General features: G+C 32.8%; 3 protein-coding genes across 4 annotated transcripts; 2 read left to right on the top strand and 1 right to left on the bottom strand.

Annotated features, from left to right (window-relative positions):
• The first annotated feature begins 5,754 nt into the window (after positions 1–5,754).
• Positions 5,755–10,445, top strand: LOC129289537 (uncharacterized). 2 transcript variants are annotated; one of them, XM_054926315.1, is made up of 5 exons: positions 5,755–6,199; positions 7,339–7,517; positions 8,416–8,752; positions 8,985–9,087; positions 10,216–10,445. In XM_054926315.1, the coding sequence occupies exons 1-4, from the start codon at positions 5,792–5,794 to the stop codon at positions 9,063–9,065; spliced, it is 1,005 nt and encodes a 334-aa protein (XP_054782290.1). In that variant the 5' UTR covers positions 5,755–5,791; the 3' UTR covers positions 9,066–9,087; positions 10,216–10,445. The 2 variants fall into 2 exon arrangements, with proteins under 2 accessions (XP_054782290.1, XP_054782289.1); XM_054926314.1 differs by having other exon boundaries at positions 9,963–10,445.
• A 4,865-nt stretch (positions 10,446–15,310) lies between these two features.
• Positions 15,311–16,877, top strand: LOC129288785 (L-type lectin-domain containing receptor kinase VIII.2-like). Its single transcript, XM_054925525.1, has one exon. The coding sequence runs from the start codon at positions 15,576–15,578 to the stop codon at positions 16,575–16,577; it is 1,002 nt and encodes a 333-aa protein (XP_054781500.1). The 5' UTR covers positions 15,311–15,575; the 3' UTR covers positions 16,578–16,877.
• Positions 16,878–17,644: 767 nt separating this feature from the next.
• Positions 17,645–20,015, bottom strand: LOC129288378 (tubulin beta-9 chain-like). The gene is made up of 3 exons (XM_054924914.1): positions 19,477–20,015; positions 18,688–18,957; positions 17,645–18,505 (listed from the first exon to the last, which is right to left on the bottom strand). The coding sequence occupies exons 1-3, from the start codon at positions 19,868–19,870 to the stop codon at positions 17,829–17,831; spliced, it is 1,341 nt and encodes a 446-aa protein (XP_054780889.1). The 5' UTR covers positions 19,871–20,015; the 3' UTR covers positions 17,645–17,828.
• Positions 20,016–26,717: the final 6,702 nt, after the last annotated feature.

The following is a 26,717-nucleotide window of genomic DNA, read 5'->3' as shown; positions in this document are numbered from 1 at the left end:
ATAACTCTGAATTTGTCTTATTTTGAATAATATTTATTTATTTAATGGTAAAAATTTGGGACCTCATTTGAAAAAAAAATTTAAGTATCATAGAATTTTATAAACGATGGATGCGAAAGCCAAAATTTTCATCAATGAATTTAAAACTTAAATTAACCACCTTTAATACATTTAGAGCTATAGACAAAATCCCCACGTTGCTTTGATTGGCCGAGCGAAAGCTCTAAGGAAAAGCATTGAAGAAGAAGGGTAAACTGAAACTAGCATTAATTAAAAACGTAAGAATTTGACCTAAGCAAAGAATCTTATCAAAAACTAACACATGAATAGAACAATAAAACTTACTAAGAAAAAGAAAGAAAGAACATTAGACTAGAAACTCAAACTAAGAAAAATGTGAGATTAAGAAAGAACACTTATCATAGTAAGGTAGTGGTAGGAGCATTGGTTTGAGTAACATCTGTAATATCCTCTTCCTTTTATCCCACAATTAAAACTCAAATCCCAAGTAATTAGGAAAATGAGATAATAGTAATCATCAAATACAAAATTCTCATTAGTTAACAAAATGAGGACTCCAAGATTATAAATTTAAAGTCAATCAAGTCTTGCAAAGAGGCAAAATAAAGTTTGCAAATACATGAAAGCAAATAATTATTACATAAGTGGTTATATAAGTGCAAAAATCTGGAACAAGAAAAATTTTAAAAAATTAAAAGGCGTGCGCCGCGGCTCATTGAACATGCACTGTGGTGTGTTCCCTCTGTGACATGTGCCGCGGCTCGTGACGCCATGTGCTGCGGTGCAAATGCATGAATTTTGACAGTGAGTTCTACTGTCAATTTGATAGCTTTAAGGCCAACTTTCGATGCACCCTAAATCTCTATCCAACCTTCAAATGACGTGAACTAGAAGTCTACAGAAAGCTCTTTTTGGGCTCTAACTAATGGCATTGGTTTTAGGCTCAAATTATTTTTAAAACAAAAATTGGACACCCTTTTCAAAACTTACACTACTATAACCAATTTCACAATCTCAGATGTTCAAAACACATACCAAGGACCATAAGTCACCAACAACCATATGACCACATAATATAAGAAATATTTTCAGATCAAATTTTCATTACTCAACCCCTTAACTTAAAATCATAGAAAGGGAGAGTTTACCACATTTTTCATCAATATTTCTCAAATCATCATATAATATTTACTACTCTCACTTGCATTAATATTTTAGCCCTATCATTATAGTACATAATAATCAACTCTCTCTCTAGGCCCAAAATACTATTTCAATTTATATTTCACTTAATGCAAGTAAGCAACAAAAAGGAAAATCCTAGTTGGCAATCGAAATTGTCATATACACATAAATTACCAAAAATAAAAAGACCTATTACAAATGAATCGTGATCTTAAGCCTCGGGTTGTTTTCCTCTGTCTTCACTTCTTGAGTTATTCCCTGAAATATTGAAGATAACAGGGTGAGTACAACTACTTAGTAACCAAGGTCCGACTAGCCCGTACTAATGCATATCAATTAGTTTAAATGCAAATGGCAATAAATATTATTACTTTATCCTATGAGAAACATTTGAAAGAAGAATTCACAACTTAGCTCACATAATGGCATTCACTTAAAAAGACAATGCTTTTAGCATCTTTCATATAAATAAAATTGCTCACACAATTTATTGACAAGTGTATGGAAAAAATTATTACTCAACTCAACATATCCACATTTTGGACTCAATATAGACAACACGTGCCTTTTCTCACTATATGCATGATCACACCTCTTTTATATCGTCCTTATTCTTCTAACACGAAACTGTAGGCTATAACTCAATGGGATAGTTTATATTCTTTGACTTTCTTAACCTAAACACTTATGAGGGGATTACCCAGCTAAGGCATACCCAACTCACTTATGTATCATGGTTTCTCTCATTTCTCACACTATGGGATTTCATACACCTTAGACTAGCTTCCTTATTGGACCGGTGGATAGTTAGCTAGGTTCAAGTCCCTTATTGAACCAGTAGGACAGTCTCTTGTTGAACAAGTGGGACGATATAGATAAAATCAATCTAGGCTGTCCATCACATGGATGGGGCCTTACCACGTAGATTTATCATCTATTCTGCTTCTTAGGAGAACTCCCGTCTCTTTAGATCATGCCATGGACATTCATGCGATAATTCACACATATATAATTCATAGAGCTTTAAATTGCACAATCATTGGACTTCCCTATTTTTGTACATTATTGAACTCCTTCTAAATAAAGATTCATTTTGTTTCTCAATTTATAGAAGTCATTGCACTCTTAATGAACAATAATATGAAAACCCACCACTATTATTCTCAAGGGAAATTTTGCATCATAAGGCATAAAACTCACAAATTTGATCTAATAGATTTTTTCATGATTTAAGCCACACTTGCATTTCTTTAAACTTATACACTTCAAATGATAATTCATAAATCAATAAACCAATAATCACACACAAGCATAAGATAAAATTTCCCCTGTTACCTCAAACCTTTGAGATATCAAAAGTTTTACCCCTCAACTATTCGCTTTTGAAGCTTCCAAGAAGCTTGAATGGTGTCAATGATAATTACACTACAAGTATTTACTGTGCAAAATATCAATATCTATTTTTAGCTATTTTTCACTAGCATTTTCATCATTTTTTAATACTTAAGCTTTACTTTAAACTCATGTAAAAGTACCCATAAGGTTTCTTAACTTCCTTTAACTCTCATTTATAACATTAAACTCTTAAATGGGCATTAATGAAGCTACATTATTCCTAACCACTAAATTTATGGGAATTTCAGACATTTAATGTTCTCCAATTACCAATCATCATAAAATCATAAATATCAATTTTACTTAACTCAATCTACCCCCATTAACTTTATTTGAGTTAATAGGTTTTTGGACTTATAACCTCTATAGATCAAAAATCACCATTAGAAATCAAACCCTAACATCTACCATCAAGAAAATGGAAGAAGAGAGGAAGATTTAAGTTAGGAAGCTTACCTTTAGTATTTATGAACTCCAAATTACTCTCAACAATCAGTTCCTTCAAGCCCTAGCTTATCTTTTTCGCCACTCGTTCATTTTCTTTTATTTTCTCTTTATTTTCACTTCAAATGTGCGACTCAATAGTGCAAAATTCTAGCTATGTGCCACGGCGGACGCATAATGCACCGTAGCACATGGCATAGAGAGCTTCTTTCAAGCGTGTTGGCATGCATGCGCCGCGGCGGACCAACCACAAGCTGCGATGTGTGGCACATAATCACTCCATTCAGAAATTCTTCCTCTTCTATCCCCGGGTGACCTGATTCTCCTTTGAACTCGCGTTTAGAACTGAAATCAAGATCAAACACGGTCGTTAGGCATCTCTGGCCACACACACCTCAAAGATTCACTGTACTAATCTATTTAAGCTTAATTAATCTAGGTTTAAAATTGAGGATGTTATAGCATTGAAAGTGGCAATAGCAGAAGAGGAAGATATTGTTGAACAAAGATGTGGAAGCAACAAAGAGCGAAAGCTTAAGGGTCCAGAAATGGTAGAGTATACTGGAAGAACTGACAAAAAGAAAAGGAAAAAATTTATATTTTTCAGAAGACACACAAAAATGAAATGGTGTTTCAAATCTCTTTCAAACATGCTGCATGGCTTATAGGCTTATAGTTACTAGCCACTAACAAGTGAGGGCATTATTTAGGCTAAAACTAGAGCGATGTTTATTTAAAAGGACACAATAGCTATAGCATAAATTGGGCTGGATAAATGAAAAAGTTAGGCCCAATAAGCGATCCCATAACAAGTTTGGGTCCAGATCATGGTCAATTCGGGTCTATAACCCCTTAAGACTAAAAAGCCTAAATCTCGCAAGGTCATGGGCATTATCTATGAATATTTCAGGGACACAGGCTGGCAGTTAATGATAGCCTATATGCATTGCAAATAGGAAGATCATGCCATGAATCACAGGCCATGCCTATTAAATCCTCGATATTTTGTGAACGAGCTCTAGATTTTGTGGGCAACCGTCTCGGCTAAACTAATATAAAAGGAAAAGAAGGTCATAAAGAGAAAGGACCGAACAACAATCAATCACTTAAGCCCATTGCACTTTTAACTTTTTATTCATATAGTTTTTAATGTCATCTTTATCTTTGTAATCTTTATGACTTTGTAATTTGCATATTTTATTAATCAAACATTTGTTATTTCAATTCCTTTGTCTCTTGACATTTGAGTAAACTGTAATAAGAAAGCCCAAGAACTCTTTGTTTTCATTAAAGATTCAGTGTCTCTAGCATACTTGATATTTTTTTCATTTATAGAGAACAAGTGTTTCCATATTTCTACTAAAAAAGATCTAATTATTAATTTAAAAGGAGAATTTCATTTAAGGATCACAGAAGCAACTTATCTTCACGTGGCTCTCAAAGAATTTCAAAATATCAGTTCAGTCTTATAGAACTAAACTGAAAATAAGTTGAAAGTAGAAAAAAACCAAAATACACTCAATTCAAATATACAAACAAGAAAACCACCAACCATTGTTGCTGGAGCACCGTTGTCGGTGACCAGAGCTTTGCCTACGACTGTAGCCACTGGACCTCCGTCGCCAAAGCTCTGCCTGTCAACTGACCCACCGTCGATAATGGCTGGAGAATTATGGAAAATTAATTTCTTCAAAGGTGGCTAAGGTGGGTGTAGAATCCAAGACTCCTTAGTTCACCAAAAAGTTTTACACCACCAAACCACTTAACTCATTTAATTATACGATGTATAAAATTATATATATAATAAACCTTATTTGTTAATCATGTAACTTTACTTGTTAATACCTTAAAAGGATTTATTATTTATTTAACTTTCCTTGTTAACCCACGACTCCTGGAACAGAAATAAATTACTTGTTAATCGCGTAACTATACTTGTTAATACTTTAACAGGACTTGTCAATTACTTAACTTGTTAAGTTCGTGACTCTCACAATAGAGCTACATTACTTGTTAATCATGTAACTGTCATTGTTAATACCTTAATAAGACTTGTTAATTGTTTGTCAAATCCATGACCCCTTCAACTGAACCGCATTACTTGTTAATCATGTAATTTTACTTGTCAATTACGCAACAATACTTGTTAATTACCCAGCTTGACTTGTTAATATCATAACAACATTAGTTTAACTGTTGTTTCAAAAAAACAACCAGATTTCTTGTTAATTGCATAACTTTACTCGTTAATTTCTTGACAATATTTATTAATTATCTATTGTCACTTGTTAAATGAATATATAATTTACATAAAAAATTGAGTTTGTCAAATAACGAAAGCGATGACAGTTGAATCTCCCTTATCAATATTAAGCATACTCGTTAAAATATATTAGGTTTTAATTGTATAAAATTTTTTAAACCTCTAACTTTAATTGTATAAGATTTTTCAAATCTCTAATTTTATGAATACAATTAATTAAATTTAAATTTTTATAATTAATTAAATATATAATTTTATTCAATAATATTAATTAATTATTTTTAAAATTAATTATATTTAATTGAAATTCAAACGGGCTTTTTAAAACTTTTCATATTATTATTTAAAAATTATTTTGCAAAATCAATAATCTAAGTAAAAAAATTTACAATCGATAAAATGACGCTTGGTACGGCAAATGATTAAAAATATGGAAAATCATAACGGCGCCTTATCAAACCATCCGCTTGTAGCCTGTCGAAGATGAAGCAGGGGCTTCTGCTATGGAATCCTGGCTTCCACTCTCTTTCAACGCCCTCTCTCCCTTCTCTCTCTTTCATATTTCCTCAAACCAGAAGCTTTAGCTCATCAATTTCTGCTTCGCTTGATTCCACCGATATTCAAGAGCTCACGGCTAGAGAGAGAAGACGCCTTAGAAATGAGAGGAGAGAGAGCAAAACCACTACGAATTGGAGAGAAGAGGTGGAAGAGAGGCTCATCAAGAAACCCAAGAAGGAGAAAACTTCTTGGACCGAGAAACTTAACCTCGATAACCTCGCTAAATTGGGTCCCCAGTGGTGGGTTATTCGAGGATCTCGGGTCAGGGGTCAGGACACTGCCCAACTTCTAGCTCGCTCGCTGGCTAGGAACTTCCCCGATTTAGAGTTTAAGGTAATTGAGTGTTATACTTCGAAATGGATATGCTGTAGGCTAGTTCCATTCCATGACCATTGCTTGTACTCACTAGTCTATTTGTTGGCAAGGATGAATTATAAAATCGAGAATGTACGGATTATTGAACTGATCAATAGAGAAAAGTTATTGAACAGGTCAACGTAAGTGCTATAAATCGAAATTCTTGTTCTGTAAATTTGATTTCTGATCTTCCACCCTAGATGAATTAATTAGTAAGAGCTGTGAAATTGATACCTTTTGTCGTGAGCTAGTTCAAATTTAGGACCATAGTATTTACTCTATTTGCTTGTCTGAATGAATAATGAAGAACGGGAATTTAAAAGCTATGCTTTTACTCTTCCTCTCTTACTGAGTGATGAAGAATAGGAATTTCTAGTTTGTCGATTTCTTGTTTAGCTGAATATACCAAACACCTCTCTCAGCTGTTGGCAAAATACATGAGCAATAATAATTCAGAAATGTTGTCTCCTTTTTCTTCACAGACACTTTGAAAGTGTTTCATTTTCCAGGCTCTCAAGCAATCTTAAATTTTCTTCTTAGGCTCTTGGTGGATTAACTTGAGATGTGAATTGAGTAACTCCGAGTCTAGTCAATTTTATGGTTCTGAGTCTTTGTCCTTGCTTTTACTATATTGGTTTAAGCAAGAAAATTTTAGAGAATTAGAATCTATGGCCTACCGTTTTACTGTTTAAAGTTATTTATTTCGTAAGCAAGGGTCATTTTTGGAAAAAGCTAAATAATGCTCTCCCCTTTTATGCAAAGCGGCTAATATACAGGACCATCAATTTGTTCTAATAGTTGACTAATGTATAAGACCAGAGGGAGTAATAACAATGAAATGTTATTTCGTTTATATATATTAATAAAGTTTGACAGAGTTTCATTTCTTGGGTTCTCTATTAATCTTGTAGATTAATCGGATTATATGGATGAATTATGAAGAATAAGAGTTTATGGGTTATTGACTTTTTTAACTGACCATACCAAACACCCTACTAGCTGATGAGATGAGAAAACAAACTCTATGGGAAGCATCAACTTAAGAAATGTTGTTTTATGTCGTCTTTTTTATTTATCTATTTTTACCTTTTGAATTTGATAGTGTTTGTTTTCAGCTATATGCTCCAGCCGTCCAAGTGAAAAGGAGATTAAAGAATGGATCATACTCAATTACACCAAGGCCCCTATTCCCAGGTTGTATTTTTTTTAGATGTGTACTGAACAAAGAGCTGCACGACTTTATAAGAGAGTATGATGGTATTGGAGGATTTCTTGGTTCTAAGGTTGGAAGCATGTAAGTAACTAAGTGTATGGTGTTTGTGTTAAACTTATTGCTATTATTTTAAAAGTAGCATCACGGCAAGTGAAATAGTTAATATCTTGAGCCTTGTATATTTTACTGCAAGGTCATATTAAAAACTCTTGTGCAAAAGAAGAAGCCACAAGATAACCAAGAAGTTTTAGATATATAAGTATTTTAGCATTGGCTTTAATTAAAAATGGGTGATAATTCTATCCGCCCATTTGGTTTCTCCTAACAGATGAAGATTTTGGGAGAATCACAGCTAAAGTCTTTCTGAGCAACATAGACACTCAATTCCTTTTGTCAAAAAAAAAAAAAAAAGTTGTTAATATAGTACTACCTCAGGACTCTTTTATAAGAGAATTTTAAGAGAGTTTTCATGGTCTTATTTAAGAAACAATAACTTCTTGTTGAGGGCATTTATTAAAAATTTCCCTTGTTATTCTCATTAAAAAGAAGTATTTATTTATTAAAAGTCACCAATCAATTATTAAATAAGGGTATTTTTGGAAAGAAATTTATATTGGTAATATGTTTATTGATTTCAATTAATTTCAAATGAATTCTATGGTCCTGATATCTTAGTTATTGGTCTATTATAAAAAGGACTGGGTGGAGCATGTCACATAGTTTTCAAACTCAAGAAGGTTCTTGTTTTGAGGTACCTAAGTTGGTTGTGATTCTCCCCAAGATTTTTCACCCGTTTGCTATTTTTTTTAAATTTTATTTTATGGGTGGTCTTCTTAGCTTTCATATGTGACCTTGATTGCTAATTCCAGAGGCCTTATATCAAATGTCTATTTGGCATTGCCGTCCTTGTTGTCCGTATTATAATACATGCTTCCCTAACTTAGCCTTATTGAAAGTACTCTTACCATTTACATTGCAGAAAGAGGCAGATTAACAGGCCTAAGCCAGTATCTGCTGATGATATGGAAGAAATCTTTAGGCAGGCAAAAGAAGAGCAAGAAAAAGCTGACCAAACATTTGAGGAAGAAGAGAAAAATGCAGTCCTGAACTCTGAGGTTCTGAAAGCAGAGTTGGAATCAGATGATGGTTTTAAATCAGAAGCTGATTCTAAGCCAAAAAGGAAGTCGAGCAAAACTTCTGACATGACCATTGAAAAATCATCTACTCTGAAGCCAGGTTCAACTGTTCGAGTTCTTTCTGGAACATTTGCAGGGTTCACAGGCACTCTTAAGAAGCTGAATCGCAAAACCAAACTAGTGAGTTGCCTCCTTAACAAAATTGACATAGCTTGATGTAGTGAATATGATTGCCCAATATATTGGTCCAAATTTTTTATCAAAAAATGCATATATTGTTCCAAATGGCTGTAAAGGTTGTTCAAATGTGTAAATTAGTGGGGAAGAAGGGTCAAAATTACGTGAAATTTTAATTTCATGCCAGCATTTTTCTTCAATCTGTATTTGAACTAACGCATCATTTTTCTTACAGGCAACCGTGGCTTTTACTCTATTTGGTAAGGAGAATATTGTCGACATAGAAGCCAGTAAAATTGCTCGAGAGATAAGCTGATCTTTGTAGGCTATCTGAAATGGTATGCTTCACAATTTTGTATTTGCTTAGTGTCCTTTATAATTATTTTAAACTTTCAATATTGAGATAGTAATGCTGCCATGATTCTTAGGATAAGTAAACGTGGGAGTGTTTCAATGAGGGGACAGATATTTAGTCAATAATTTTGCATATAATTTAAGGAAAAATGCTGGCATCCAGTGCTTGCTTTCAGCAGTTGTAAATGGAGTTTTTGTTTTAGATTTTTTTTAGAATTAAAATTATTCTTAAGTGCTTAAATGTGAATCATGAATCATATAAAGGTTAGGGAATTCACAGTCCATTAAAAAGCTTAATTGTGATGCAAGCAGTGATTGAAATATTATCTCAAGTTTGGTGCTTCAGATGAAAAATTGAATGTTCCATGCTTGATTACATTTCTATTTCTCAATATTGATGTGTAGTTTTCCTATACACTAGAACCCCGGAGTTGTCAGTGTTAGCTGAATTTTCCTTTTCATTCTACTTATATGAGCAGAGATTCATATAAAACAAACCCAAAAAGAAAAAGAAAAACAACAGAGACGACAGGTGGAAAAGTGTTTTTTCTTATGTAACGCAGTTCTCTAACATCAGCATCTCATAGTTGCCTATTATCTCCATTGATGTTCCCATGAAAGGAAAATTCTTTTTAGGATTTTGTTTACAAGCTAATTGTTCAGAGCCTTTTGAGTAATTTCTTAACTGAATGTTTATTCTTTTTGGTCCTTTGTATGTGTTTTATGTTAGTTGATCATGTAACTAGCTTTAAATTTTATCAAGCGTTTGAAAACCTTTTTCAATCCGTAGAGCTTGCTATAGACTGAAAGAAAGTTTAGAGTAATATTCAGAATGTGCTGTTGGATGACTGATATCTAGGTTGAGAAGGCTATAATGATCATTACAGAAGGAAATAACTTGTTCATAACTTGTGCTTAATCCCACTCCTTAAGTCAAGTTTGTGAGCTGTCTTCGCCATGTATTCTTCAAAAGTGCAAAAGCGCAGCTCCGCAGCTTATTTTTCAACCTAAAAGTGATGTATATTCTCCTGACAAACACAACTTACAAGAGCCTCCTTGGTCAAAAGAAATTTCTCTGGTCCAACCCACTTAAAATTATTTCACTGATGTAGTTCTCACAAGAAGGAATTAGAGAAAATGCTCAAAGTGAAACTGCTAGTAGAAGCAAAACCTTATAAGTTGATGTGCAAGACGAAGCACAGCAATTCTCTTCACGAGAGCAGTTGAAGGTAGCTGGATTCTTCTTTTAGCGTGCTTAAACCTCTTGTTATACTTGAGAACATCAGTCATTTTAAGATGTATTGAGTTGAATTTAATATTAGTATTGTATTCATGAGCATAAGGTTACATGAGCAGCTCAATTTATCTAAACAAAGTTAAGCACTAAGGAGCGTTCAATTAAACATGATATGGGCATTTAATTGTCTTCATCAAAATAAAGTATTGAAAGCTGCTAAACCTGACAAGAGTCACCAATGATTGAATCGCTTACCAGTTGGGGATGATAGAAATGATTTAATCCTGAAGTTTGAACTATTGTATTGAATCAATCGGTTACACGTAATAATGACACGTAAATCTAATAGCCATATTTCAGTGCTACAAATCATAGGTAAAAAATAAAATGTCTCTCTTATAAGTTCATATTCCCCTTTATACAGCACTAGATTCATTTTGATTGAATTTGGTTAGCACGAGACATGAGTAAAGGTATTAAAAACATTGAAGATCTGATCATGATCCGGTGTAACTAGACTGTTACTTTTGATTTCGCTTTTAAGGATAGGAACAAGTATGCTGATGGGATGGCACATCATTCTCAACACTAGTATTTTCCATAGAATTTACCAAAATCCTCTCTCGAGGTGTAAAGATATTTTGTTTCCAAATTTGTATTGATCAGGTTTCGCTCGCATGATGCCTATGGAGGCCTTGTATTAAAAAACAAAACAAAGAAAAAAAAAAAACTTCATGAAATCACACTATTGAAAAACTGGACACTCAGTCACCTACTCTTTAGAGCTTATTTAGTGTACAAAACAATACTGACAATAGAAGAGGTAGGGGGGACTTAGAATATTAAAAATGACTGTCATATCCCTTTCTAAAAAATAATGAAAAAGCATAGAAACTACTGAATAATTATTATAGGAATATAATAAAAATTGCACAAGAATGAAGTTTAAAGAGATGCAAAAAGATATAATTCCATTGTGCCGTCTGAATTACTGAGGAAGCCCACATTTTGATTTCAAAGAGAAAAAGCGCGACATTTAAAAAGCTGGTTCTATTATTGTTCTTATCATATTTTGGCGTAACTTTTTATCTTGTTGGGTTTAATGGGAGTAAAGTTGGCCAAAGTTGTGTTGGAGTAGTCACCCAAAAAGATGAAAAAAGTTGAATATCATGAAAACTTTAAAGCAGTAGCCATCCACTAAAATACAGCTACTGCAGTGGGGATCCAACGCTTTCAAATGCTGAGAGCTTTGGCTTTTGGGGTAAAATCTTGTTCTTCCTTTGTGCCAATTATATATATATATATATATATATATATTCTTCTGGTCCAACACTTGTTTTATAGCCGATGTAAAGATGAAGCAAAATGTCTATAAACGACTAGCGAAAGCGAAATAACCAAAGTAAAAGGCATAAAAGTGAGGCCAACTTGCTTTGAAATTGCTTGTGTGGTCATGCTCTTGCTGCCTTCTTTTTCTTTTCTCTGCTATGGTTTTACCGGGTCCAAAACAATAATTTAACCAAATATTTAGTAAGATCTAAATGTATTTGACAACAAAGACTCGTGTATTGTTGATCCCATCCCATGCCTCATTCAAAATCCATTAATTCCTCGTGTTAACTAATTTATCAAGATTAATTAAATTAATTATCTGTAATCAATGTGTCAAATTTTCGAGTTACTTTTCCACAACTACCCCAAAGCATTTAATCGGTCTAGTAATTAGAAAAAGAAAAACAATTTTTTTTTTTGAATATCAACTACTCTCTCCTATTCAATTTATGTAACTTAATACTAACATGTTTCATCAAAAATTGAAAAAACTTTAAAATTTATTTATTTTGTCTAAAAATTTAAAAATTTATTCTCTATTAAATATACTCCCTCCTTTAAATGATAATATAAGTCATTATTAATTAATTTATATTTCTAAAAAAAGTGAATTAAAGTCTTGATTTCTAAAATTTTGTACAATGCCCTTATTTTGAATTAGCCAATATTTTAGAAAGCGCTCTATATTGTGGTTCAAAAAATATATATATTTTAATGACATTTTTTCTTTCATCAACATTCAACAAAGGTAAAATGGGAAACATTTGATAAAAAGGCCTTATATTGTAAATTACAGTGTTTTCTTGATATTTGTGTTTTAAAAAATATATATAATTAGGGAATGAGAGACTTAGTAAGGAATTTTTACCAAGAAAGACTTGGGTTTTAATGTAGGGTATTTTGATTAAAAATGCATTTAATGTAGAAGACAAATTTAGTATTATTATAAAAGAGCACTCCATTTTTATTTATAAAAAAAATTATATCATACAATTTAAAAAAATTTATTAACTACAATAATTATGTCTAAAAATAAAATAATTGAACTAACATGCTCTATATTAATTAATATAAATATGTATTAATTATTTTTTATTAATTTAAATTATGAAGGATAATTTAAAAAATGTGTAATAAATATTTATTGAAATAGATGATTTTATTTGTATAGAAAAATAAATAAAAAATAATAATTTTTTTTTTTATAAATAAAAACGGAGGGAGCAAAGCACAATATTCAAAAGAGTCCTGCAATTAGGATGAGAGAGAGTATAAAAGTTGAACTGGAGAGGTGATAGAGTTTGACCGAGATGGAAGTAGACAATTTTCTTGGAGGGTTCACGTGAAGCTAGAAGATTAGATTAGCAATAGATTAGATTAGATTAGACATAGTGAGAGAGAGAGAGAGAGAGAGAGAGAGAGAGGCATCTGGTTATAGTAATAGCAATATTGAATTCAATTCCAATATGCATTGGATGGACATCCCGTCCACGTGAAACTTGGTCTTTACTCTGTCACCATCTTCAGTGGTCTATTGTTGCTAATAAATTTTTGGTTTCAGCTTGGGGAAGTTCATCATGTGCCCTCCACTATGCATTCAAGACTCCCAACTTCCCCAGATGTGAAAATATCTAACTTGCGTGGCAAGTGATTGAGAATTTCTTGGGACTCTTTTGTTTTCTCCAATGGTATTTCTTGCAGTTCTCAACAGACCCACAACCGAAAATGACTTTGATATTCTCCAATCTCCATCTCCCACAGGCTCTTGTATTGGGGAGTGTGTGTGTGTGAGTAACACGCCCTTTATGCCCCATTTTGTCACTCTCTTTTCTTTGCAAAAGTCCTGCTTTCTTTTTTTTTTTTTTTTCTGCGAACAGATTCCGTCTCTCTCTTCAAAACTATTGAAGATGAAGAATAGATCTCTTCCAATTAAGTTCTCCTTTTCGTTGTTTTTGTGTATCAACCAAACTTAAATTAGAAATGATCTATTTATTGTCTTCAGTGTTATGGAAAAAATTAATCTCTACTGAGAAGAATATTCCCTGCGCCTGACCAAAAGTCTCTTTTGGGATGCAATAATACGAAAGCCTCCTAAACACCAGAATCTGACTCCAAAAACACCAAACTTTTAAGCTGATCGACTTGAATGGAGTGCTTCACTGCACCTAAATTAATTATGAGGAGATTTATAAACATATTAAAAGTACATCTTTATTTTAACAAAAAAACTGTCACCCATATTTATAAGTTAATATGCTACGTTTGCCTTGAAATGTTAACAATTTGATATAGATCGACTTTTGCATGATCTGATCTCATTAATTAGTGAATTACTATCTCTACATCACAGTAGTTTCTAATACAAGGCATGTATGAAAAAGAATATTTGACGTTTCAACAAGCTTACAAGATGACTAATTTTTTAAAAGTTGCATTATATATAGAATTGGAGAAAGCATATATAAAATCTCATTAATTGACAATATTTGCGCGGGTGGGGTGGTTCATGAAATACTATAAGCAATTTTAGCTGATCTTACCAAGACAACAAATTAAATGCTTGTTCTTCATAGCATTTATTTTATACTAAATTCATTCTACATGGGAGTGTTAAATTCTATGACAGAAGGACAGTGTTCGATAAAGTTGAGCCCCACGGCCTGAAGACTATTCAATTGATATAAATCGAGATGATATTTCTCCTTGCTTGAGTGCTTTTTTCAAATGATGAGGAAAAAAATCCAAATACATCAACTTTTTAGAATGGAGCTTTTATTGGTATTTCTATCATGACAATAATATATCATGTATAAATAAGACTAAAGATGCCTCCTCTTTCTATTAATTTTACTGGAAAAAATATTTATTTTCATTTCTTCATTTTACAAAATGTGTTACATCCGTGTCAGATTATAAAATATTTTTTAACAAAATTTTATATATTGATAAATTTTATTAAATACAGTTAATTTTATTTTTTAAAGCAAAAATATAAACTTTTAAAATATCCTTCATTTAAAATATTAAAAAGAGAGAGTTGATATAAATTAAATATATATAAAGAGAAAAATGATAATATTAAAATAAATTTATTTAATAAAATTTTAATCTTTTTAAAGTATCTTATACATTTGAATATCAAATATTTTTTAAAGTGTCTTATATTTGATACGGAATAAATAATATTTAGAATGATGTGATGTTCTATAATATAATATATTTAAAAATAATAATAATTTATTAATGAATTTATTTCAAAATTATCTTTCATTCTTTAAATATCTTCTTTCTTTTATTTATTAATTGAAGAGTATTTTTATAAATTCATATTTCTTATTTTAAAAATTTAAAATTTAAAATTATGTTTAATTTATTTCATTGATATTTATAATTTAAATTAAAAAAACATCTTGTAAAATGAGATGTATGGAAGATGATATTATATGCTTTTTAGCACCAATTTTAGAATCAACCAGAAGATGTCCAGATTTCTTATAATATTTTATTTAATAATAATAGTAATTTTTAACACGACATTACGTTTTTTTACAGCGTAAAAAAAAATAAAAGCGTAATTAAACTAAACATTACTCTTATTTACCTCAATTGTGAATTTGTGATGGCTGGCACGGTAAAGAGGTCAAACCAGATTCTTGAAAAGCTGAGCTTTTATGGAGACTAGCCCACTCACATGTTCCCTGCGTCGTCATCAGCTTCCACTGAGCAAGAGTGAACCACGCCGTTTCAGAAAAGGAAACAAGTAAGTCACACTTACAATACACCGTCTCCAATTTTCACCATTTCTTCTTCTTTCTTCTCAGTTCCAAAATCACCCCATTTCATCTTTATTGCAAAATTGGAACCACCAATTCCATTTCAGCTCAATCTGAAACCCACTTCACTATGGCCCCAATTTTCACTTCCCTTCGCTTCACCGTACTTGCTCTTTTTCTCGTCTTCTTCCACCGAACCCTAGCTTCCGACCCAATCGCTTCGTTTTCGTTTACGGATTTTCAAAAGGACCTGGAATTTAAGTCTACTGTGGTTCTTCTTGGCAATGCGAAGATCGTTCCGTTTGATGATGGCTCCGCGATTCAAATTTCCGGCACCGGACGAGTCATGTACGAGAAACCCATCTTGCTTGTGGAAGGTAAATCAAGAAAATTAGTCTCTTTCTCGACTTACTTTGCATTTTCCATGTCTTCGAAGGAAGAGAATGGTTTGGGTTTTGTTGTAGCGTTTGGTAATGATAGCTTATATGGGAGTTCTTTTGAATTGACAAATAGAAACTTTCTGGGTAATGTTCTTGAAGTAACCATTTCAAGAGATGGTAATGGTAGAAATAGTAGCTCAGTTATAGCTAAAATTAATGACGCTGCTTCCACTGCGAAAATGGGTATGAAAAGTGAGCAAAAGCTTCATGTCTGGATTGATTATAAAGCGAGTTCCTCACGCTTAGAAGTCAGGTTGAGTCAATATGGCAATTTAAGGCCATTTCATCCATTTCTATGGCACAAAATCAACATGTCCATGAAAGAGAAGAAGGAAATGTTTGTGGGATTTAGTACTGTGGAGGAGAACACATCTGAAACCTGTTTTCTTCATTTATGGAACTTCACATCAAGGCTATTCCCATATTGGATACATTCAGAGCCTCTGAATCCAAATGCTATTGATAAGAAGAGTGAAAATCTGAGCGTGGAACCAAAGTGTGATTGCTTTTTCAGCGTAGTTTCTGCAATGCTGATTGGGGTTGGATTTGGAGGATTGATAGGTTTCATTGTGCTATTTTGGAACAAGTTTGGGAATAGAAGACCAGTGGTGCCGGAGGAGTGTGTGGATGAGGCGTTTGAATACAAGAAAGTTGTGGACAAAAGTGGCATCAATGGTGGTATGAAGAAGTAGATGATTTTGTCTTCGAGTTGTATTTCATTTGTCTACGTAAATTAGTCCTGGAAACATTGTTGTGACTAAACTCTATGCTTAAGCCTTTCGGTGAAACAGATTTAGGATTAATTTACATAGAGGAATGGATTAAAAAACTTGAACCTATGCCGCTTCAAAAACCAAGCTTTTGCTGTACCCTAAATTAACTAATGTATCGTTTTGCTCCTCAACATTGGGAAGTAGGGAAATAGACCTTCTAAATTTAATTGTATCGTTTTTTGCTATCATTTTAGATTTAATATCTTTTATTTAAAATAATGAGTTCTAATTGTTAATTTCATAAAATTATTTGTTCCTAACCAAACAAGGGGAAGAGCTCTCCTCTCATCCATATTGTTTAGCCACAAAATGCATAAATGAAACAAAAAATACAAGTTTGCTCCAATTCAAACATCCAAAATGTTTAAAAATGTAAGGTTTAGTTGAAAAGTTAGAACCTTGAATTCATTGTATTACCAAAAATAAGCAATTTATGTTCCAGAAGACATTCATTGCCCTGGGAAATGGGAACCCTGCTTTAAAAACTTTCAAAACGAGCTGCCTAAAACTTGACAAGACTTGGCGAGAGAAATAATTTTTTGCTTTTTTAAAGGAAAAGCGATGAGATATTATTCCACTATCCCTGGTTCCATTTTGTAGTGGGCAAAAATGAGATTCAAGAAATGCGCATTCACAAGTTCTCGTGACATGACTATTTTGTACTCTCTCTCATCCAGTATATTGAAGGCAGAAGCACAATTTAATTTACTTTTATAAGTTATTAGTTGATAACATTATTTCATTTTAAATTAAAATCTTTTAACTATTCTTAAAAAATAAGAGAAAAAACAATAATATTATATTATATTTACTTTCCTGCTTTTTTCTTACTTGAAGATTATTCTTGAAATTTAACACCTTTCATTTCTTATGCTTTTTCTGTATTATTAGTACTAATAAATAAAAATAAGCATGTTGAATGACTCTCTGTTTGGTACATGGGATCTCTTTTTCAATAACGAATCCAATTCCAAACAATATTAGCATTTGTTTGAACCATACTTGTCTTTCATAAGTAGCAAGTACTAACCAACAAAAGTACATAGCACAGAAAACAGATTAAAACCCGAAACAAGTTTTTGAATATCATATATATGCCTAAAGCGAACCAGCCGGAACTATCAATGAACCGGCAACAGGAAGTTGCAGCAGACGCACACAACAGTACCCTTACTCGTCATACTCTCGAAGTTCCTCCTCCTCTTCATATTCTTCATCATCAGCAGTTGCATCCTGGTACTGCTGGTACTCCGAAACAAGATCGTTCATGTTACTCTCAGCTTCAGTGAATTCCATCTCGTCCATTCCTTCACCAGTATACCAATGCAAGAAAGCCTTTCTCCTGAACATGGCCGTGAATTGCTCGCTCACCCTCCTGAACATCTCCTGAATTGATGTGGAGTTTCCTATGAAAGTGGAAGCCATCTTCAACCCAGTAGGGGGAATGTCACACACAGTTGATTTCACGTTGTTTGGAATCCACTCCACAAAGTATGAGGAGTTCTTGTTCTGGACATTGATCATTTGCTCATCAACCTCCTTCGTGCTCATCTTCCCTCTGAACATAGCTGAGGCGGTGAGGTAGCGTCCATGTCTTGGGTCAGCAGCACACATCATGTTCTTTGCATCCCACATTTGCTGTGTTAGCTCAGGAACACTAAGAGCTCTGTATTGCTGAGAACCTCTCGAGGTCAGAGGTGCGAAACCAACCATGAAGAAGTGAAGACGAGGGAATGGGATAAGGTTGACTGCAAGCTTGCGGAGATCTGAGTTCAGCTGACCCGGGAACCTTAAACAGCAAGTCACTCCAGACATGGTTGCAGAAATCAAATGGTTCAGATCACCAACTGCTCATTAGGACATTAAAATAGTCAGCTCTGTATGAACGTTAAATTAAATTAAATTACACAATTTTGGAAAAGAACAAAACTTAAGGAAACACCAGGCGTCATTCAGACAGCAACAGCGAGTACACATAATCATTTTAGGAGGCATTCATAAAGATTCACATGAAGGCATAAAATCTTACAGCTAGGAGTAGTGAGCTTCAGGGTGCGGAAGCAAATGTCATAAAGTGCTTCGTTGTCAAGTACCATGCACTCATCTGCATTCTCAACTAGTTGGTGGACAGAAAGCGTCGCATTATATGGCTCTACCACTGTGTCAGAGACCTTGGGAGAAGGGAAGACTGAGAAAGTAAGCATCATTCTGTCTGGGTATTCTTCTCTGATCTTTGAAATCAAGAGAGTACCCATTCCAGATCCTGTTCCTCCTCCGAGAGAATGGCACACTTGGAAACCTACAGACCGCATCAAATTCAAAGTCAGCCTCAAAGTAAAGATCAAATTCGTACACAGCTAGCAAGCGGAGAGAGATAATGGATAAAAAATCGTTGCATTTCATTTGTCATAGAGGAAACATCAAGTTTCAGTCCATAAAAAATGGCGTGAGATTTTAAAAAATACCGGAAGTTACAATTTCTCAATCAGAAACACACACACCCATCAACGAATCACAACTAATTTTAAAGAAACATCTAATCATAAGACATAGAACAGATCAGGAGATCTGAAAACCACAGTGGAAGTTGCGCATGTTTTTGAAAGCGGAAAACTTAAATGCTTACCATTCACAGTTCATTTATTAAAGAATAACTAACACTTACCAGCAAAACAGAGCAAAGATCTATAAACCTCACAAAGTTTCAGTGTCAATTTTAGCAACGAAACACATACCAAAACACTAAACAAGGAGAAATCAGGAAAATAAACAAAATATGACATTAATTTCTGTCAATACAAAAAATCAGAAAACATACCCTGCAAGCAGTCACAGTTCTCGGCTTCTTTTCGTACAACATCAAGAACGGCATCGATGAGTTCCGCGCCTTCAGTGTAATGTCCTTTCGCCCAGTTGTTTCCGGCACCAGACTGTCCAAAGACGAAGTTATCGGGCCTGAAAATCTGTCCGTACGGTCCAGATCGGATGCTATCCATGGTTCCTGGTTCGAGATCCATAAGCACACCTCTCGGCACGTACCTCCCACAACTGGCCTCGTTGTAGTAGACATTAATCCTCTCAAGCTGCAGATCCGAGTCTCCATGGTACCTTCCAGTGGGATCGATGCCGTGTTCGGCGCATACCACTTCCCAGAACTTGGCACCGATTTGGTTGCCACATTGGCCACCTTGAATGTGAAGGATCTCACGCATCTTGGATCTGAAAAGGAAGGAAAGGAAACGAAGAGAAGGGAGAAGATAAGAAAAGGAAGGGTTCAAGGTGTTTGAAGAAATGCCAAAAAGACAGTGAGGGAAGTGGAGCGGAGAGAAAGATCGAGGGCTCGTGAGTGTGGGGACGAATGAAGATTCTTTTTTATAGAAAAGTGATTGGCGTTGTGGCAGGAGCAACGGTTAGATCTTGAATGAGAAAGCGAATATGATTTGGATTTGAGTGAAACTGAGCCGTGGAATTCTTGGTATTGGGGAGTAAGGGTTGTGATTGAGGAACGCAACGGGCTGATTGAATGGACGGACAAGATTGCGGAATTTTGAAATTTGAATTTGAAATTTGAAAACACTACTCATCTCAGTTCCCACCCAGTCTATTTTTTTATTTTTTAAAAATAGGAGAGAGGTCAAATTCTCTTTCAATGAGCTGGTGGCGTTACTATCCAGACAATAATATTGCTGGATTTCAAAACTTTTTTTTCCTTCTATGGAGATTTGTAATTGGATTGAAATCTTATCAATGGAAAAAAAATTATATGCTATTTTTTTAATTATTCGAGACAAAAATTGAATTGAAAATCTGTGGTATTTTCTTTTTCCCTTTTGAATTTTTTTCTTACAGTTTCTTTGCCTTGTCAATAATGCAAACTTGGTCAAGGTCATTCTTTTTATTTTTTTAATAATTTCGGTCTGGTTATTCTTTCTCTTATTTTCTTAACTAATATGATTGATTAGGTTAACAGTTAACCTTTCAGCCCAACAAAAAGGGTTAACAACAGCGTCCCTCATTCACTCATTGTATTGCTATTTGTCATTTTTATAATAATAAAAACAATAGTAATAATGACAGTGACTGTGATAATTTGATATCTAATATTGTCGATTCTGTTAAATTCGAAAATTGAAAGGCTCGAAATAAAAGTAATTCTATCTACTTTGTAACTTTTCCTCTTTGCCGTTTAGTATGATAGATATTTTAAAATTAGAAGAGATTTTTTTTTTATTTACGTTGGATAATATTTTTTGTGAGAATATTTTTTAGTTGCTTAAAGCAATGACGCAAATATTATTTCCCGTCCAACTCATTTAATTTTATTATGTTTTAATCATTTCACCTTACCGAATGTGTGTTATTTTAATTGATATAGATATTGCAGTTGGTCCGCAAACCTCATACTTAGAAAGGAATTGATATCATAACCATAAAGAATAATGCGTTATGATTCATTACAAAGCAATTAACGTTGTCATTAGCATGGAGTAGTGCATTATTAAGAAGATAAATTCAATGCAAAAACTTTAAATAGAATTTTTTTTTTTGGGCTGAATTTAAATTCAACGATTGGAGCCCACGTCTCTCAGAATGTGTAAGAAAAAGAACCATTCATAATTACTGAACATGAACTTGCCCCCAAGCTTTGGGGCAACAAAGATTCTTCAAACGTCATGTTTTAAATTTTATTTAAATTAGATGAACGCGTGACGGTTACCAATCTCATTTTGCTGGCCCCCAAAAAAAAAAAATCTCAATGATAAGTATATATTTTATAATTAAATAGGTATAGATTTTAATTTAAATTTAATTATATTTATTAAAATTTTATATTTATTTAATTGATATTTATATATATTTTTTTCATCACTTAATTAAAAGATAAAAAGAAATTTTAATACAAAATCTATTCATATCTTTTTATCTTTATATTTTGTGAAGAAAAAGAATAAATCAAATAGAAAGAAAAGAGAAATATATATATATATATATATATTAGAGTCCCACATCGACAAAGAACAAAAGAAGGAGCCTTTACTTTAACTATAAATACTCCCTCCATCAAGAAGAAAGGCATCCAATCATTTATTTGAGTACCTCAAGAATTCTCTTTGAGATATTTGGAGCTTGTGGAAGTATTCTGAATGTTGAAAATGAGATCATTGAGGAGTTTTACAAATTATAATTATTTCTCTTCTACTCCTTAATTTTCTTTGTGATCATTTTTTATGATTGAAGATTTTAAAATGATTTTATTTAATTTTATTATGTATTTTTAAATTATTCAGTTGGGGTAAGGATTAGCCCAATTGGGGAGCTAGTTTTCTATTTCCTTTGTTTTGACTCTTTACATTTATATTTATGAATATTTTTGCTTTTTCTCAATTATATTTATTTCTCTTGTTCTTCATATTGATTTAATAACTGACCTCCATTTAATCAAATCTATGAGTAATCTTGATGGATTAGGAGGTGAAGAGAGAACCTAGATCTAGAGAAATAAATATAAATAACTAGGTTAGGGATAGTTCTCGAAATTTATGATGACTTAAACTATAACGTCACGGTTTAATTAATTGTTTGGGTATCGTGAAAATGAATTTAACACTAATTAAAAAGGAACTAATAATTCAGGAGAATATTAGGACATCTTAGGAATAGTTGTCACTATAATTGATTCGAGTCAACTCAAAAGGTAGAAACAAGTAACCCATAGAGTGAATCCTAAATCCCAACGTTTCAAGTGATTGTGTTTTTATCATCATTATTTTCTTGATTTAATTTTATTCTTTATATTTTTATCAAATTTATCCATTTTATCTATTTTTCTTAAACTATTAATTATTTAAATTAATAAAAGTATAACTTCCCTGTGGGTTCGACACCTGAAATACTCTGGATAATTTATTACTGTGATCTCATACACTTACGAGAGTGATCAAGTTTTTAGCGCCGTTGCCGGGGAAGTCACAAGTTTACTAACTATTTAATTTTTAGTTCATTTTAATTTTTTATTTTATTTTTTTATGCAACTAAGAAGTTCTGGTGATTTAAATTTGATTCCTATTAATTTAGAAATTGAACGATTTTGCAGGAAAAATATATCTCAAAGAAGAAGAAAGATGGGTGATGAAACTATTCTAGAGCCATCCATTACATTTATAGATATTCAATGCCCATTCATCACATCTAATCTGTCATGCATCCAACTGAGTACGAGAACACGTAATTATGAATTTAAGAATATTTACTTAAATGCGCTACCTAATTTCAACGGGCACCGAATTGAAGATGCCTTGGATTTTATACGAGAATTTTATGTGGTAATTGATACACTACCGCTAAATAATCTATCGAATGATGATTTAAAGCTACATTGCTTTCTGTATTGTTTAAAAGAAGAAGCTTGTCAATGGCTTTTATGATTACTAGAAGCTTCCATAAGCTCTTGGATGGAGATGTATGAGCAATTTATATTGAAATATTATTCTCCTTAAAAAACTTCAGAATTAAGAGATAAAATTCACTTCTTCACACAACAAAATAGTGAATTGTTTCATGAGGCCTAGGAACGTTATAATCTCCTCATAAGCCAATATTCTCATCACCAATTTCCACACATACTCTTGATGGATTTTTTTTTATAATGGGCTTAATGTTGAATGCCAATCAAAAGTTGATAATGTAGCTCGAAGTGATCCAAGTAATATGACAGCTGAAAAAAGGGAGGAGATTTATAAAATGCTAGCAGCAAATTGAAGGCAGGAGGCAGTTTGAGGAAAGAGGGCGATGGTTAATGAAGTTTCTATATCAGATGTCTCACATGAACTAGGGGATTTAATAAAGAGTTTGAATTTATTATTGAAAAATTTTGGTTCTGTTAATTCCCTTTCTTCTACTAATAATTCTCTTCATACATGTTGTGATGGTGACTATGTGGAGGAGGCTAATTATATGGAAGCTAGTAATGATCCAATTAATTTAAGGAATGACCCATACTCCAACACATATAACCTTGGATGGAGAAATCATCCAAATTTCTCTTGGAAGAATTTCTCTACTCAGGGGCCACAAGCACAGCCAGGCTTTCAACAATAAAGAAACATAATTGAAGATCGTACAACGAAGTTGGAGGAAGCTTTGGCTCAAATGGCAACTTACCAAGTGAATAGCATGAAGAGTATTAATCAAGAGATTGACTAACTAAAACAAACAATTACTTCAACTCAAGCTTTTATAAAGAATATAGAATCTCAAATGGGTAATTCTTTGAGGAATATGGAGACTCAAATAAACAATTTGGCTAGCTTAGTTACTGGAAAGAGTCAAAGTAAACTTCCAAGCAATATCGAAGTCAATCCACAAGAGTAAGTTATGGTAGTCATCATACAGAATGGTAAGGAATCCTAAGAGGTCGATAGTGGAACTAAAAGTAGGCATTCTCCCTCTGAAGCCAAACCTTATATGCCCCCATTCCATACCCCGAGTGCCTTCCACAAAAAGATTCAAATTTAGGCTTCCAAAAATTCCTTGAGATGTTCAAAAAAAATTCAAATTAATATTCCCTTTATAGAGGCATTGGCAAAGATCTTTGCTTATGCCAAATATATCAAGGATCTGGTCTCAAACAAGAAAAAGTTAGAAGAATATGCCACGGTTACACTTATAGAAGAGTGTAATACGATTCTACAAAAAAAGCTACCACCCAAATTGACGGATCCAGGGAGTTTCACTACTCCTTGTGATATCGGTTGTAATATTATTGAAAATTGTTTATGTGATTTGGGTGCTAGTGTTAACTTAATGCCTTATTCTCTATGCAAGAAACTTGGTATAATAAATATCAAACCGATCAATGTGACTCTTCAACTCGCAGATAGATCACTCAAATATTCATATGGTGTAGTTGAGGATGTCATAGTGAAAGTCGGTAAACTTTATATTCCTGCAGACTTTATTATTTTAGACATTGAAGATAATTGAAATGTCTCACTTATATTAGGAAGATCATTTTTAGCCACTAGAGGTGCCTTAATTAATGTGCCTAAGGGAGAATTAATATTCAAAGTAGGTGAGGAAAAAGAGATATTTAAATTTATGTAGCATACAAGTGACACAGGAAGAGGAGAAATACCCAAAAGATCCTCCCTTACATACTTTAGAAAATAAAGAGGAGGAAATTAGCAATGGAGAAGGGAGGGAGCTATAAAGGCAACCTAAAAATCTGCTCACTAGTCCTCACAAAAGCTCTATCACTCATATATTGAAATCAAATTGGAAAGTCCCTTACTCATTAACAAGAACCCTCTCCAAGGAGAAGATAAATATTAGTTGGAATAAGAAGGTGTCTTCTGATTTAGGAGGACAATAATTTCTACCATACTCAAAAGGAATCTCTTGATTTTCACAGCAATGTCTAGTTATAGACATTAAATGTAGTGCTTATTGGGAGGCAACCCAATTTTATTTTTATTTCCTTTTTTTTGTTATTTTAATTTCTTTTTACTGTCTGTTATCCCCATAAAATTTTATTTGATCACTAAAACTCCCTCTAAGATGAATTACAGGATTACAATGCTTAAAAGGGAGCTTCTTAAAGGTTATTAAAGTTATATATAAAAAATTAAATCAGCAGAGTTTCAGTTCCTATATCTTTTTCCTTTTTTGCAAACATTGTGGATAATGTGAAATTTAAGTGTGGGGAAGGGAATATTATGATAATTTTTTATTGCTTATGCTGTTATAATTTCCTTAGCAATTTACATGCTATAATCAGCCTTAATTTTGAAATTTTTTGAATTTTTTTACAACTTTTTGCTCTTTTGTACTATTTTATTTAGTTATATAACTACTGAGGGTAACTATGTGTTTGAAAAAAGAATTTAAAACTGTTAATATCCCATAGGAGTTTATCAAAAATATATTTAATGCATGAATTATCTATCCTAATTATTTATATCTATGCCTAGAAAGCTAACACCTTGCAAAGTAATTAAAAGGGGGAATGATCCTATAAAAAAAAGAGAGAGAAAAAAATTGCTGAGTACCCACTCCACTGATGCCAACTAGGCCTAGTAATCGGGGACCTTCATCACCAATGTTGGCCTTCGCGTCAAACAGCTTAGTAAGTATCAAGAGTGTGCCAATAAAGTTCTTGAAGTTTGAGTAACTGGACCCTTATATCATCAATATGAGGGTTCACGTCAAAAGGACCTAAGAAGTATTTAAAAAGAAAGGCAATTCATGAATAGTTAAGGATGGTGACCCTGTTGCACCAACTCAAAAAAGGAAATAGGTAAAGTCTAAGGGTATAGACAAATTTATTTTACAGATAAGTGCTCAATCAGAATTTAATTCACTCCTTGTGGTGGTACTAGTATAATTATTAGCTTTCTCTCTCACATTGAAGCTCTGTAGGTTGGTTATACAATTAAGTTTTACTAGTACTTTGAGTAAAGTTCCTGTATTTGATATACTTATTTAAAGAATAAGGCTAAACGCTGAAGTATTTGCTTGAGAACAAGCAACAAGCTAAGTGTGGGGGAATTTAATAAGTGCATATTTTATAATTAAATAGGTGTAAATTTTAGTTTGAATTTGATTATATTTATTAAGATTTCATATCTATTTAATTGATATTTATATATTTTTCCCTCATCACTTAATTATAAGATAAAAAGAAATTTTAATATAAAATTTACTCATATCTTTTTATCTTTATATTTTGTAGAGAAAAAGAATAAACCAAATAAAATAAAAGAAAAAAAAAATATATATATATATATATATTAGAGTCTCACATCGACAAGGAACAAAAGAAAGAGCCTCTACTTTAACTATAAATACTCCCTTTATCAAGAGAGAAGGCATCCAATCACTTATTTAAGTACCTTAAAAATTCTCTTTGAGATATTTGGAGCTTGTGAAAGCATTCTGAAGGTTAAAAGTGAGATTATTGAGGAGTTTCACAAATTATAATTATTTCTTTTCTACTCCTTAATTTTCTCTGTGATCATTTTTCATGATTGGGGATTTTAGAATGATTTTATTTGATTTTAT

The sequence above is a fragment of the Prosopis cineraria genome, unplaced genomic scaffold (genome assembly GCF_029017545.1).
Source record: "Prosopis cineraria cultivar Desert tree isolate PC_DT_omini unplaced genomic scaffold, ASM2901754v1 PC12, whole genome shotgun sequence".
Taxonomy (NCBI): Eukaryota; Viridiplantae; Streptophyta; class Magnoliopsida; order Fabales; family Fabaceae; genus Prosopis; species Prosopis cineraria.
Note: the sequence above shows the minus strand (reverse complement) of the source record. Positions and strands in the feature narration are given on the sequence as shown.

What these genes read in the sequence shown, in the direction of transcription:
- LOC129289537 (XM_054926315.1), top strand. Translation starts at nt 5,792, where the DNA reads ATGAAGCAGGGGCTTCTGCTATGGAATCCTGGCTTCCACTCTCTTTCA. An exon ending in TCCCCGATTTAGAGTTTAAG is followed by an intron (nt 6,200 to 7,338) that starts GTAATTGAGTGT and finishes GTTTGTTTTCAG; the next exon opens with CTATATGCTCCAGCCGTCCA. An exon ending in TGAATCGCAAAACCAAACTA is followed by an intron (nt 8,753 to 8,984) that starts GTGAGTTGCCTC and finishes TTTTTCTTACAG; the next exon opens with GCAACCGTGGCTTTTACTCT.
- LOC129288785 (XM_054925525.1), top strand. Translation starts at nt 15,576, where the DNA reads ATGGCCCCAATTTTCACTTCCCTTCGCTTCACCGTACTTGCTCTTTTT.
- LOC129288378 (XM_054924914.1), bottom strand. Translation starts at nt 19,870, where the DNA reads ATGCGTGAGATCCTTCACATTCAAGGTGGCCAATGTGGCAACCAAATC. An exon ending in GAACTGTGACTGCTTGCAGG is followed by an intron (nt 18,958 to 19,476) that starts GTATGTTTTCTG and finishes TGCGGTCTGTAG; the next exon opens with GTTTCCAAGTGTGCCATTCT. An exon ending in GAAGCTCACTACTCCTAGCT is followed by an intron (nt 18,506 to 18,687) that starts GTAAGATTTTAT and finishes CCTAATGAGCAG; the next exon opens with TTGGTGATCTGAACCATTTG.